The sequence below is a fragment of the Peromyscus eremicus genome, chromosome 10, assembly GCF_949786415.1.
Source record: "Peromyscus eremicus chromosome 10, PerEre_H2_v1, whole genome shotgun sequence".
NCBI lineage: Eukaryota > Metazoa > Chordata > Mammalia > Rodentia > Cricetidae > Peromyscus > Peromyscus eremicus.
Window position 1 is genome coordinate 29,431,080 of NC_081426.1, and position 13,176 is coordinate 29,444,255.

Below are 13,176 nucleotides of genomic sequence, written 5' to 3' on the forward strand. Positions count from 1 at the left end.
GTCTGGGTGTTGTGGATGTGGGAAAGAGGCCAGGGGGCTTTGGATAGCCCTGGGGCTGGGTACATGGTGTGTGTATGTGGTGGGGGGTGGGGAGCGTTATGACTGTGTGTATTATGTGTGGCTTGTGGAAACCACACTGCGATCAGCCATGGTCATTCAGACTCAGGCCCAGGGCTGCCCATGCACAGTGTTGCGTGTTTCATCCCCCCCATGCAGGGCTTGCTCCGAGTTCAGACTCACCCAACCCCTAACCCAACCCATTTCCCCTGTGCAGAGACAGCTCCAGGGAGCAGCAGCTCCTCCCTGCCTGTTTCCATCCTTGCTGGCAGCCCTGCTGCTGGAACTTGGGAGCCTGGCTCCCCCAAGCTGCTGTGTAGGGAAGAGCAGGCTTTGGGAGCTTGGCCACATTCACTACCCACTGACTGGGTGACCCTGAAAGTCACTGTACCTCTGGGAGCCTCAGTTTCCTCCTCCTTTGATGGGTAACCGTCCTCACCTCATGGGCTGGCCCAAGGGTCTGATGAGTTCCTGTGTAAGCACCCAGCAGATGTGTGTTCACTAGAGAGAGCTAGGCATTCTTCCTGCAAAAGGACTGAGGATGCAGATTCCCGGGACCAGGGAGCCAGCGGGTGGCCAGGCAGAGGGGCAGGCACTGCTCTGGCCCGAGGCCCTTGTTCTCCATACTCCATGGGTCCTCCCTGCAGCAGGCAGAGGGACACCCAGGTGGGCAGGTCTATTAAGGGTGAATCCATGCTGTAGGAGCCTGGATGTCCATCCTCCCTCCACCTGAGGCAAGTTGGCCTGGGCCCTGGACCTGGGTGGGTGGGGGTTGTCCTGTGGGCAAGAAGTCCTCACTTTAGGAAGGGAGCACCATGACACACTGGGAGAAGGTAGACGTCAAGTGGAAAGTCTCCAGGGGAAGACCATCCCAGGCTCTTCTGTGCCAGTCCATCCTCCAAGACACTAGAAGCCCCAGCAGTTTGCAAAGGCTTCAGTGATTAGGGTCTCATGCGGAACCCAGGGTCACCAGCCACGACTCCTCTTCATGAAATGCGGTGGCTGATATGATGGGGGCTTCCCCTCATGTCAGGGGCCCGCAGATAGGTAGACGCTGGTCTCAGACCTTGCTTCCTCATGCATTGCCCACCCAAGGGCCTAAGCTGATCATGTGCTTTGTTGTCCCGTGTGGCCCACTCATGCTAAGGTCTGGTGCTGATCCTGTAGCCATGGCCTTCCCTGAGCAGTTGCCCTTTGTGGTGGCTGTTGAGGACTTGGCTTCTTGCTTGGTGACAAAGTACACCCTGAGGGGCCTGTATGTGGTTGGCTCTGGCTCTAGGGTGTTCGACTCTTGTCCTGGGGGCTGCTTTATACCTGCTTGAGTCCCCAAGCGTGCACAGGGCTCTGTTATAAATGGCGACGCGGTCAGATCCGCGTGGTCTGCTCAGGGGTATCCCTGTCTGTACCCTAGGCATGTGACTATCACTCTCAAGGCTGGCTTGAACAGTGCTGGGTGTCAAGTTCCCTTCTCTGCCCCCACCCCCAAGAGGTCCCACTACCAAGCTGCTCCTTTAGAGTCGCTGGGATTGTGGGACTCTGCGTTACCTGCTCAGGACAGGCCCTTTGACAAGGGGCTGGGGATGTTTGGAGCCCTGGGCAAGTTCAGCCTCCACTTTCTCTCAGCTGGAGTGGGGAGATCCGTGCATGAGATAGCAAATGCACCCAGCTGTGGCCTTCAGCCTCCCCCACCTGCCCATACAGCTACTCTAAGCTGTTTCTTCTCATGTTCCATCAACTCCCTGATCCGGTTCTGCCTGAAACAGAGGTCTGGGACTCATTCCAGGGTTGGGTGACTGTTTGTCTCACTGATGGGCTCCCAGGAGGACTCTGTAAGGGATGGGACAATATGCCGGAGCCAGAGAGTAACACTGTGGCCACGTAGGCCATGTAGGCATGTTATTCAGCAATCATGTACTACTCAGTAGGGTCTAGCTGAGCCATAAGCACTGATGATGAGCCATCTTGGAGTCTAGCTGAGCCATAAGCTGGAAAGGAGTAGCTTGGGAACCTTTGTTTGTAAATTTCCTCAGAACACTGCTGGCCTCAGCTGTCCCCTGGATTGTCATGTCAAACCATTGCTTGGGTGATTGGGGCTATGGGGTCTAAGAACAGAAGGGTCTGGAGGACAAAGCTGTGTTCCTCTAGGCTGTAGGTTGCCCAGATCTTCAGACCTATGCCATTTTTGGAGTTACCATTCCATTTCTTGGGGCTCAGGGGGACAGGGCAAAGGGTGAGTGGGATGTACACACTAACCCCTGTTGTCTTTGGTCTAGGTCATGGCTACTTCACCTTCTGGACTCATGGGGACATATCCAGGTAGGCACCTGGCTTTGAACCCCCCAGCACTCACGGTGTAGGGATGAAGGGTTTAGAGCTAAGGGGTAGCGCTGTTGGATAGGGAGGGTGTGGGTAGTGGGGTGACGGTGGCATTTGGGAAGCCTGGAACAGGTGAGTAGGGTGAGGTGGTGAGCTAAAGACAGGTGCATGGCTCTGGAGCATGACTGGGTGGCTGTCTAGGGGTGGCCAGTGACAGCTGGACCATGGTCTGTAGCTCAGGAGCCAGATTGGAGGGGTTGGCCCCAAGTGTGTACAAGATAGTGAACGGGCAAGGAAGCAATGGCCCCCAGAGGTTCCAGCTCCTCAGGACAGGTTTGGGGAAGGGTGGGAATGCCAGAGTACTCAGCAAGCAGGGGACACTTCTTGGAAGAAGCCTGACTGTCTGCCGATGAAGGCTGGAGGGTGCTGGCCCAACCTGGGAGGGTTGGGAGAGCCTATAGGTCCCGGGTGCCTGACCTTGGGCCAGGTGACTGGAGGCCAGGGATACCTCTTTCCTTGTCTCGTTCTGCGTGGGTGCTACAGATCCCTGGGTCTTTTTTCCAGAGGTGAGTGGTGCCTTTGGAAGGCCAAGCCCTGTAGGTAAGATAGAGTCCAATCAGACCCAAGGAGACACTGGGGCAGAAAGCTGTGGGTGGGGCCACAGGCAGGCCACGGGGGTCAGCACCCTGGCCAACAGGAAAGCCCCAATCCCATCTGTTTGCTGGGGTTTTCTGTCTGGAATGCTCAGCCTGAATTCTGGGTCCATGTGAAGCCTATGGTCCAGGGTCCTCCCTGGCATCATGGAGTAGCAGGGGTGGCCCTCACTTTTTAGACATCTCCTACTGCTACCCCACTAGGGATGCCAGGATTTTACTTTAATACAATGGATACTCCACCCCAGGACCAAAGAGATGGAGACAGTACCACTTGAGGACAGGGCCCTTTCCCTCTGAGGGCAAGGGTAGGGTGACGTGGGAGGTAGGGCCCTGACTCTGATGAGGGACATGTGAGTTCGCCCTGGACCAGACTAGGAACAGAGATGTGCCTGGTTATAGTAGGATGGTGGTCAGCCCGCAGCTGCGGGAGGGAAAAGGCGACACCATCCTGTTGTCTGTTTTGTTCTAGTAAATATGTGAGTTCTAAAATGCTGCTGCCAAAGCTAAAACTGAATTAAAGTGCCAGGAAGGACATGGGGCATAGCGAACCCACACCTTCCTGGCCAGCTGCTCACGTCCCTTTGGGAGGAGAGTGAGTTTAGCGGGAGAGGAGGCACTCACTGCATTGGAGTCTCAACAGCACCCCTCTGGCCTTTGACTTCCGATGTCAGCTGGCTTCGAACTTTTCATCTACGTCCCTGAATTTAGGTTTCAGGTTTCTCCTGCTTCTCCCTGCTGCTCTTCAACTCACCTGTCCAGACCGTCTTGGACAAAATGGATCCAACCCCAAACAGAGTGTCTAGACTCTGGGAATATATTCAAGTGCACTAAAGCACGGAGCCCAGCCCCAGCTCTCCCTCTTTGGCCTTCCAAGGCTCAGTGCTGAAGTCTGACATCTCCAGTCTCCAGACCCCAGACCCCAGGCCTGGCTCACCCATCCCCTCTCCTCCTTCCCTTAGCCATGCCCCTTCTCCAGCCTGCCAGCCCAACCCTGGGAAGGCCTGCTGTGGGCTCTGCCTTGTTGCCTGGCTGGCCAGTGCTGGCTGGCCCTGGCTTTCCCTCCACCCTGCTGGTTAAGCCTCCTTGGGGAGGTTTTTTTCTGCTATGATGGATTCTCTGTGCTACAAATGCATCAGATTCTCAGAAATCCTTTGCTTCAGATCAGAGATTTTCTGGGGATTGAAACACTGAGCCTACCTTTGTTTGCCAAGGGCTAAGACAGAATGTTCTGTGAGTGAGCAAAGCCAGCTCCCTGATTTGAGGCCAGCGAATGGAAGTCCCACTTGGTCCTGTGCAGCAGCTGAGCCTCACCGTAGCTTGGACAGTACAAGGACCTCAAGACCTCCAAGGACATGTACTGTGTAGTAGGGGGTCTGCCGTGGGGTCGCCAAGTCTGGGGGATGGAGACAGAACAGAACTACTTGCTTGCTTCAGTGAATAGTCAGAGGTGGACCCCCCTCAACCCTGGGGCCTCATCTGGATATCCTGGCTGATGGGTGTGTGACTTGGGAACTTGGGGTTTCTCCGTGAAGGGCAAACTGTTGCCACATTCCACCCTAGCCATGTTGGTGGCAGGAAGAGGGAGGAGGAGGAGGAGAGGTGCTGACCGGACACCTTCAGATGGTGCTGTGTCAGGGACATGGCTGGGTGGTCGGGATCCTGGGGCAGACAGGCAGAAGCCAGGCCTCTCTCTGGATACGGGGTACAGAACAAGCTTACCTGTGGGGCCCTCAATGTCCCCATCCTGAGCCCCAGCCCTGAACTGGATTCTGTGGGCTTGGCATGTGCTATGGGGCAAGGATTTCAGCAGCCTGTCTATGTCTAAGCTCTGGCACTTGGAATAGAGGATGACTGTTCTTGCCTATCACTCTGAAATGGTACTTTGTGTCCCATTCTATATGGCTGTTCCCACCCCAGAGGGACAGGATTATGAGAGTGCCTCTGGAGAAAGGTCTTAACTTTGCCAACTGTGTGTGGAGTCCCTGGGCCTGCACGGAAGGGGCCGGGGCCCACCCAGACAGCTCACTTGGCAGTGAGTCTACCAGGAGCACTACCAGCTGGGCATGGAGGGTCCCTGGCTCCTTGGCAGCTAGCACCATGGGCTTTGCACACATCGACAGTCAACTGTTAGGATATGGGACAGGGGCAAGAAATGGATTCTTAGAAGAAAATTCAAACTGCTGAGATGTCCGAGAGGGAGAGGGTGCCTGCTTTTCTGGGGACAGAGATGGAGTTGTTGGCTATGACCTGCAGAGGGGTCCTGGTGGGAGTTATCCTCAATAGTGGAGATTACTCCAGCAGCAGCCTGTAGCAGGTGGAAGACCCAGGACAGAGAAGAGGGTCAGATTGAGACAGCAGGAATATGCTGGCCCTGGAGAAGTGGGGTTGGGGGATGGGGAGGGGCGGGGAGATTGCACTAGAGGGTGCCTGGGAGGATGTAAGATAAGGTTTGACTGGACAGAGAACAGGCCTTGTGGGATCCATATGCATGAGTGTCTGGACTGGGGATGGGACAGTGTGTGAGTCCTAGGATCATAGCCCTGGCCTGAATGGAAAATGGGAGAGCTGGGTAGGGTCTCCAAGGTGAGGTAGAAGGTGGGAAGAAGGGACTGGGCCATGGAGGGTAGTCTTAGGGGGTGGCTGTACAGCTCCTAGCTACATCTCAGGGATTCAGAGGACCTCTCTCCACAGGATCTCCAGGGCCCATGGCGGCTGACAGCCCAGGGCCGGAACGACCACACAGCGAGATGCACACGTATGTGAATATCCCCATCAGCCCTACCTCCCGATTGCAGTTGCACTACATGGGCCTGGAGTTCCCAGGGGCCAGTGGAGGTGTGCGAGGTGAGTTACCATAGGAAGGCCTCATAGGGGAGTTGTGACCTTAGCTTTGGGCCTGAGCCCCAGGCACATCAGCCCTGGCAAGGGAGCCCTTCTTTCTAGCTTGCAAATGACCTTTCCAAACAGCCAGGACCCTCAGGTCCTGCCCTGGGCTGCCGCCCACGTCCTGACATGATTACTTGGGTGGGTGGGAGTGGAGAAGGATCAGAGTGCCTACCCTATCACCAGACACACCTGCAGACCAGGCCAGGGGCAGCTGGGCTAGGGGCCATTCCTGCTGGGTCCACTCACAGTGGGTTGCTTTCAGGGGCCAGCTCCTCCTCCCGCTATGCCCAGATTGACATCACAGCTACCGAGACAGCGCATCGTGTGGGGGTCCGGCATGCACAGACTCGGGAAGAACGATTGCCAGAGTTGGAGCAGCGGAAGAAAGGGCCCTGAAGCTGCAGCTCAGGTTGGGGCTGGCTGGGCACCTAGCCAGCTGGACCATCTGATGTGGCCAAACAGGCCATCCCCTTTTGCAGATAATGGCCCTTGTGGCTAGGGGCTCTGGCCAGTCTGTACACTCTGGTGGTCAGTGATTGAAGCTGCGTCTTAGTCTCCAATGGAGGCTGTGGTTGGTCTTTGTGCATTGGAATGAGCGGTCGAAGGTTCTGGGCCCATACCCTATCAGTTCATTCCAATGTGTGAAAGCCATGTAGCAGCCTCCTCTCTGCCATCAGGGCCTCTTGCCTCACTGGTGCCCAAGAGCGACCCTTCCTTTGGCCTGAACAAGTTCTCCTAGGCCATGGAGCCACCAAGGGACCTATCTCCAGATGTTGGTAGCCTCAATACCTGCCACAACAGCAGAACTACAGCTGACCAGTGGAAACCGGAAACAGTCTCCCAGGCCTGGAATGTAAGCTGCACTCCCCATCCCGGATGAGGTGACCGGAATGACAGCTTGTATTAACAGAGCACTCTGAACCAGTTCTGTACTGTAGAGGGACCTGTGACTTGTAACTGCCATGCTGCTGACTGGCTCTGGGGCTGGGATCCTGCAGCCTCCCCTACCCGCCTCCTCCTGCACGGTCACTCCTGAGCCAGGCCCTGTACCTTGAGGTGAAGGCCATGGTGGGCACAGGACTATTCTTGTCATCTTGTTGGGACCTATTCCAGCCAGTCGGGTAAACTGTTTTAAATCTCTACTGTTATATTTTTAACAATCCATATTATTTTCCAAAGCTGTGAGGTCTTTCACATGTGATTTCTGCCCTGGGCTGGATGGGACCAACATCTTGCTGCTGGGCCAAGGGGTTCTGGGATGGGGGTGTATGATGATGCCATGCTGGCATTTACAGATGTCCCTGTTGTTTGGGGCAGCACATGGTATTTCCAGGACTGAGTTTCTGGGGTGACAGGTCTCCTGCCCTGCCTCAGCCCTGTGGGTAGAAGCTTTGGCAGGGCCTCCCCTCAGGATCCAATCGCATTCTATCACATCTTTCTCTTTGCCCTTCTGCTTTTCTGCCTCCAAGGAGTTCACCAGGAGTCCCCTAGATCTGTGGTTGGCTGTGGTGGGGTCAGCACTCAGCTCCTTTGTGGGGCCCTGGTGTTGGCAGGTACATTGTACACTAGCCCAAGTATCTCTGCTGCTGACTGGTAGAATGTGACTATGTGGCATGAGAGAATTGTCATCCCTGGGCCAGCCTGGCAGCCAGGGCAGGTGCTTTATCTAGAGAATGAGCCTTGGAGTCTGTCCCTCTAGACTAGGGCTGTAGTTCTGTGATGAAAAGGCAATGTGGTAGGAGGGACATTTCATCCAGGACTGGTGAATCTGCATGGCTTGGGCCATATGTTTTCTGCACTGGGGTGCCTAGGGGATCCCCTAGAAAACTGCTCATCTGAAGAGTGAAGTGGGGCTGGGGCAGCCATGAGTGTGGGAAGCCATAGTACGGGACAGATCCAGGCTTACCTCGGGGTTCCGGCAGATGTGGCCAGTGGTGGCACAGGGAGGGTCCCACCTTGGAGCCCAAGCCATGCTCGGATTGTCCAGAGAAGGGTGAGGCCACCTCTGGTGGGATTGCTCTGCTGTGACAGCAGGTGACCTCTAGCCCAGGTAGCCTTAGGGCTGCCAGGGTTCAGCCAGCCAGGAGAGCCCACTGAGGTCACAGCCATAGCCCATTGAGGCCACAGTAGAGAGTCACTTGACCTCCTTTCAGAGTTGGATATCCAGAGCCTGTCCCCAGGGCCATCCCTGTAACACTGTCAGTGGTGTGGAGTCCCAGGCCCACTCTGTGTGTGGCTAGAGAGGTCTCAGGAACAATGGCCTGGAGCTTAAGTCTAGGAAGAGGTCCTTAGTGGGCCCGTGGGTTGAGCACCTGCCTCTCCAGGCCCTTGTCTCTGCCCTGCCCACTGCCTTTTTGGCTGCCCTCCTGTACCCTTTCCTCACACTGTCCCTAGATGCTGTCTTATCCTGACTTCTCTTCAGTCAGATCAGGATCCTTTCTGGGCTGTGTACCCAAGCCCAGTTCTAGGCCAGGCCCAGCACTGGTTGGTATCTGAGTCGCGGGAGGACTTTGGGACCAGGAACTGTACTCAGATCCTGACAGAAGAGTGCATCTACTTCTCCAGTACATCAGCCACCAACACCTCACACAAGGACTCCTGTGCCCTCCACGCTGGGCCAGGGAACACACGTCAGGTGGGCAGTCCTATCTCGGAACAGGGAATATGTTGAAGCACTTGGCATCTATCCGTGTGGCACATAGCTGTGGATGAGGCAGCCGAATGTGCAAGTGGAGCAAAGATCTGGAGACAACACTCAAGAGCAGGTGGGTACACGGCTGCAGAGCACAGTGGACTGAGGCATGTCTATGTGTGGGGCATCCCGGGAGGGCTCACAGGAGAGGACCATGGTTGTCCTGGGGGGCAGCCAGGGTGGGGAGGGTGGGAAGGTTTCCTTCAAGCTTCTCCCTGCAGGGCATTTAGGCCCACAGAAGAGTGTAAGATTGGTGCCATTGGGCACTCAGGATCCAGCTCAAGGAGCAGGCAGCTCATGCCACCCACACGTGGCCATTGGCTAACCCAAGGGCACCAATGCCCGTAGCTCCTCATATGACTGTCTCAAGGGAGTTAAACGTTTAGGAACTGAGTGAGGTGGGTCCATCAGTGATACCAGCTCATGGGAAGCTGAGGCAGAATGATTGCCAGGAACTTGAGCCAGCCTGGGTAAACTGGTGTGTTTTAGAAGTCAGGAGTCTTGTAGAACATGAGAACCAGAGTTCAGATCCTCAGGACTCACAAAAATGCAGGCGGGTGTGGGGGCTCTCCTATCATCCCAGCACTTAGGAGGCTTCCTTGGGGTTGGGGTGGGGGGAATGGCTAGCTAGATATGGCAGAATTGGTGAATTCTAGGTTCAGGGACCCGAAGTTGAATATGATTGAGAAAAACACCCAATATTAACTTTGGGCCTCCACTTATATACACACACATGTGGTAATGTAGCCTCCATGTTTGCCCACACATGTAAACATATACACATACATATATACACACACCACACACATATGCTAACATTTTTATTTTATACAAATGGTGTTCTAAGTAGGCATTGCCTATTTCCTTTCAATACACGGAGAAGCCATACTGCCACCTGGCCCATCCACTGTCAATCATAGTGAGAAGCCATGCTGCCACCCTGGCCCATCTGCTGTCAATCATAGTGAGAAGCCATGCTGCCACTGTATCTGGTAGCACACTGTGTATGGGGACCTTGGTGGGCCGTTGGGCATTACTGATGGGTGTGGAGGCTCAGGTGGCTTGTCCTGCTGCAAGATGCTGCCTCCTGGTGGGTGGTAGACTTTCTGCCAGGCTGAGCAGGTGCACATCTTCGGTTTCTGTCAGATTGGTGTACCTCATTAGTTAGGAGTGTCTGGAGGACTGGGTAGACATGCCATCAGGGTGTGTGCTGGTAGTGTCTGAGTCCTATTTGCACTTCCCTCATGATCAGATAAGCAGCAGCTTTTCAGGCACTCCAACAGCTCCATGGCCTCAGAAGGGCCCCTTCGCATGACCTGCTTGTATGTTTAGCTTTCCTGCATTGGGCTACTTATTAAGACATCATAGATGGACACTTGCTAATGTTTTTCATCAGAGATGCTTCTCCAGTCAGATACATCTATGAGAGATTTGTGTTGTTGTTGAGACAGGATCTCATGTTGCTCAGGCCAGCCTTGATTTCACTGTGTAGCCAAGGATGACCTGAACTTCTGATTGTCCTGCCTCTATCTCCCAAGCACAGGATCACAGGCTTGTGTCACCACATTCAGACCAAACCAGGGCTTCATGCATGCTAAGCAAGCGTGCTAAGCACCTGCTGAGCCACATGCCCAGCACCTAGATCTAGACTTGTTACTAAAGATAGCAACCCCGTTCAGCCTCCACTTTCAACTGTCTTAAGACAGTTTGTATTTATGTCACTATATGAACATGCCCATCTTGTGGCCACTTGTCAGTCCAGGTCCTGCACATCCATTTACCCGATGGACTGTGAGGATGCTCTGTGCCACCTGCATGCACACGTTCTCTGTGGCTGCTGCATGAGCACATCCTCTGTGCCACCTGCATGCACACATCCTCTGTGGCTGCTGCATGCAGCTCTGGTCAGGCCCGCCCTCATGCTTAACCAGTGTTGACTGAGAGCTCCAGGGTGATGCTTCATGTCACTCTGCTTCCCTCCTTGCTGAAGTTCAGCTCTCCTTGGAATGAAATTTTCTGTGACTCACCGTTCATACATGGTCAGCTCTCTTCCAGTTGTGTAATCTCATCTCAGAATGTCCCAACACAGGCTGCAACCTTTTTTGTTGCTGAGTCTCTTCTCGAAGCTTCTGAAACATCCCAGTCAAGGGCTTACTGTTAGTGGCTGTTGGTATCTCACGGCCTTCAGGCAGCTTTCCTGGGTCCCATGCTTTCTTGACGTAAGCTTTCATGTTCAGGAACAAGCCCTCCATCAGCAACTGAAGAGACAGCATGTAACTGATGCTTTGGCACCCATCTCTGGAGATTAATCTTGTCTTGCATTCAGCTGTGTTAGCTCAGCAAAGTGTTGAGATTCACACATGTTGTGTTAGCAAGTCACTCATTTAAATACTGTCCCAGCATACAAACACACCATATATTATGCCTCTAACACTCCTGCTCAATGAGGTTGCTTACAGCTGGGACAGCTGGGAGTAAACTTGCTGGGGCATTCTGATCTTAGGACATGCGTTCATGCCAGTGCCAATTCAGGTTGTCTGGTAGAGGGTGTTCAAATTTAGGGAGGCTTCACCATTGCACACTACATGCACGCACATAAGCATGCATGCACACTCAAGCACTAGGGCGTGGGGATACAGTGGCATCTCACTGGAAGATTCTGCATTCTTACCACCTGTACATGCTGAGTGCCCCTTTCATGCTGCTGGGCATGTGGGCATCTTCACTGGTAAAGAGCCTAAATGATCTTTTTGCTCATTAAAAAGAACTGGCTGGACAATTCTCTATGCCATTTAGGCGAGCTTTGGACATAAAGTCTCACGTGTCCAGGATGACCTCAAACTTCTGATCCTTCCCCAGTGCTGTGATTACAGGTATGTGCCGCTATACCCAGCTCATGAGGTGCTGGGGACTGACCGCAGGGCTCGGTGCATGCTAAGCGGGCACTCTGCTAACTGAGCCCCAGCCCAATTTTCTTTCCTTTCCTTCCTTCCTTCCTTCCTTCCTTCCTTCCTTCCTTCCTTCCTTCCTTCCTTCCTTTCTTTCTTTCTTTCTTTCTTTCTTTCTTTCTTTCTTTCTTTCTCTTTCTTTCTTTCTTTCTTTCTTTCTTTCTCTTTCTTTCTTTCTTTCTTTCTTTCTTTCTTTCTTTCTCTCTTTCTTTCTTTCTTTTTCTTTCTTTCTCTCTTTCTTTCTTTCTTTCTTTCTTTCTTTCTTTCTTTCTTTCTTTCTTTCTTTCTTTCTTTCTTCTTTCTCTTCTCTTCCTTCCTTCCTTTCTTTCTTTTTCTTTTTCTTTCTTTTTTTGTTTCAAGACAGCGTTACTCTGTGTAGCCCTGGTTGTCCTGGAGCTCACTCTGGCTGGCCTTGAACTCACAGAGATCCACCTACCTCTATCTCCCAGAGTGCTGGTATTAAAGGTGTGCACCACCACCACCTGGCCATCTTCTAGATTTTGTTTTTTAATTTTGTTTTGTTTTGTTTTTAAGACAAAGTTTTTCTGTATAGTTTTGGTACCTGTCCTGGATCTCACTCTATAGACCAGGCTGGCCTTGAACTCACAGAGCTCTGTCTGGCTCTGCCTCCCGAGTGCTGCGATTAAAGGCATGCACGCACCACCATTGCCCGGCCATCTTCTAGTTCGTCACCACCACCACCCGGCCCATCAGCATGGTTTGCACACTGGGCCCATGGACAGTTTTGCATTGTGCATGATGTGCAAGGTGACTTAGTCTTCCCCCAATGAGCCAAGTGGCTCCAGCTCCCTTTCCTGTGAAGACACTCTTTTCAGTGCAGACATCTCTTGAATCTATAGGTGCCATTCAGATGCTCGCATCCCTGTTTCTTACCACAGGTCATCCAGCATCAATGCCACCCCCCTACCTGCTGGCTCCTTTCTGCTGTCACCCCTATAAGCTCTCACTCCTGGACCTGGCTGTCTTGTGTTTTCAACTGTGAGCTACCCTGGGCTTATGGGACCTTACCTTTGGGTTGGAAAAATAGGGACACAGGTCATGTTCTCAGAAATACTTTGAAAAATACTTTATTGTGTGGGGACACATGTCACAGCACACATGTGGTCAGAGGACAACTTGCACAAATCTGTTCTTCCTTCTATCATATGGTCCCTGGGGACTGAACTTAGGTCACCAGCCTGGGCAGCAAATGCCTTCACCTGACAGCCTGAGGACTTGTACTTTTGCTAGATGGCAGAGCACTGCCAGCCAGAACCACCTCGTCTAGGTCTGTAGTTTGAGCATTCCTTGCCATGAGTCACACTCACCCAGGGAGCAGTTTGTAGGGTCTGACTCCTGAGTTAGCCAGGAGCAGCCTCCCAATTCTGTACCTAGGGGTCAGCTCCGAGGAGCAGGCGGCCCCTGCACTGGTCACATCTGCTCTGACTCAGCTATGGGCTCCACATCACTCACAGAGATGGCTCACTGGGCTGCTACAAACAGCGCAACATGCTCATTTCTCATTTCTACGTAGACAAATGCAGCCATGACCTCTGGCTCTAGGGACAGAAACAAACCCGAGTGAAGGTTCATCTCCTTCTCTTGCATCTGATATCAGGCA

The 13,176-nt window shown here is 53.3% G+C and overlaps 1 protein-coding gene across 1 annotated transcript in view; it reads left to right on the plus strand.

The window, feature by feature from the left end:
- Window positions 1-6,311, plus strand: part of Dok7 (docking protein 7) — a 32,547-nt gene extending 26,236 nt beyond the window's left edge. The window contains exons 8-10 of the mRNA XM_059275044.1: window positions 2,331-2,373; window positions 5,721-5,877; window positions 6,185-6,311. Coding sequence (XP_059131027.1) covers window positions 2,331-2,373; window positions 5,721-5,877; window positions 6,185-6,311 — 327 coding nt within the window. The remainder of the gene's footprint in view (window positions 1-2,330; window positions 2,374-5,720; window positions 5,878-6,184) is intronic.
- Window positions 6,312-13,176: the final 6,865 nt, after the last annotated feature.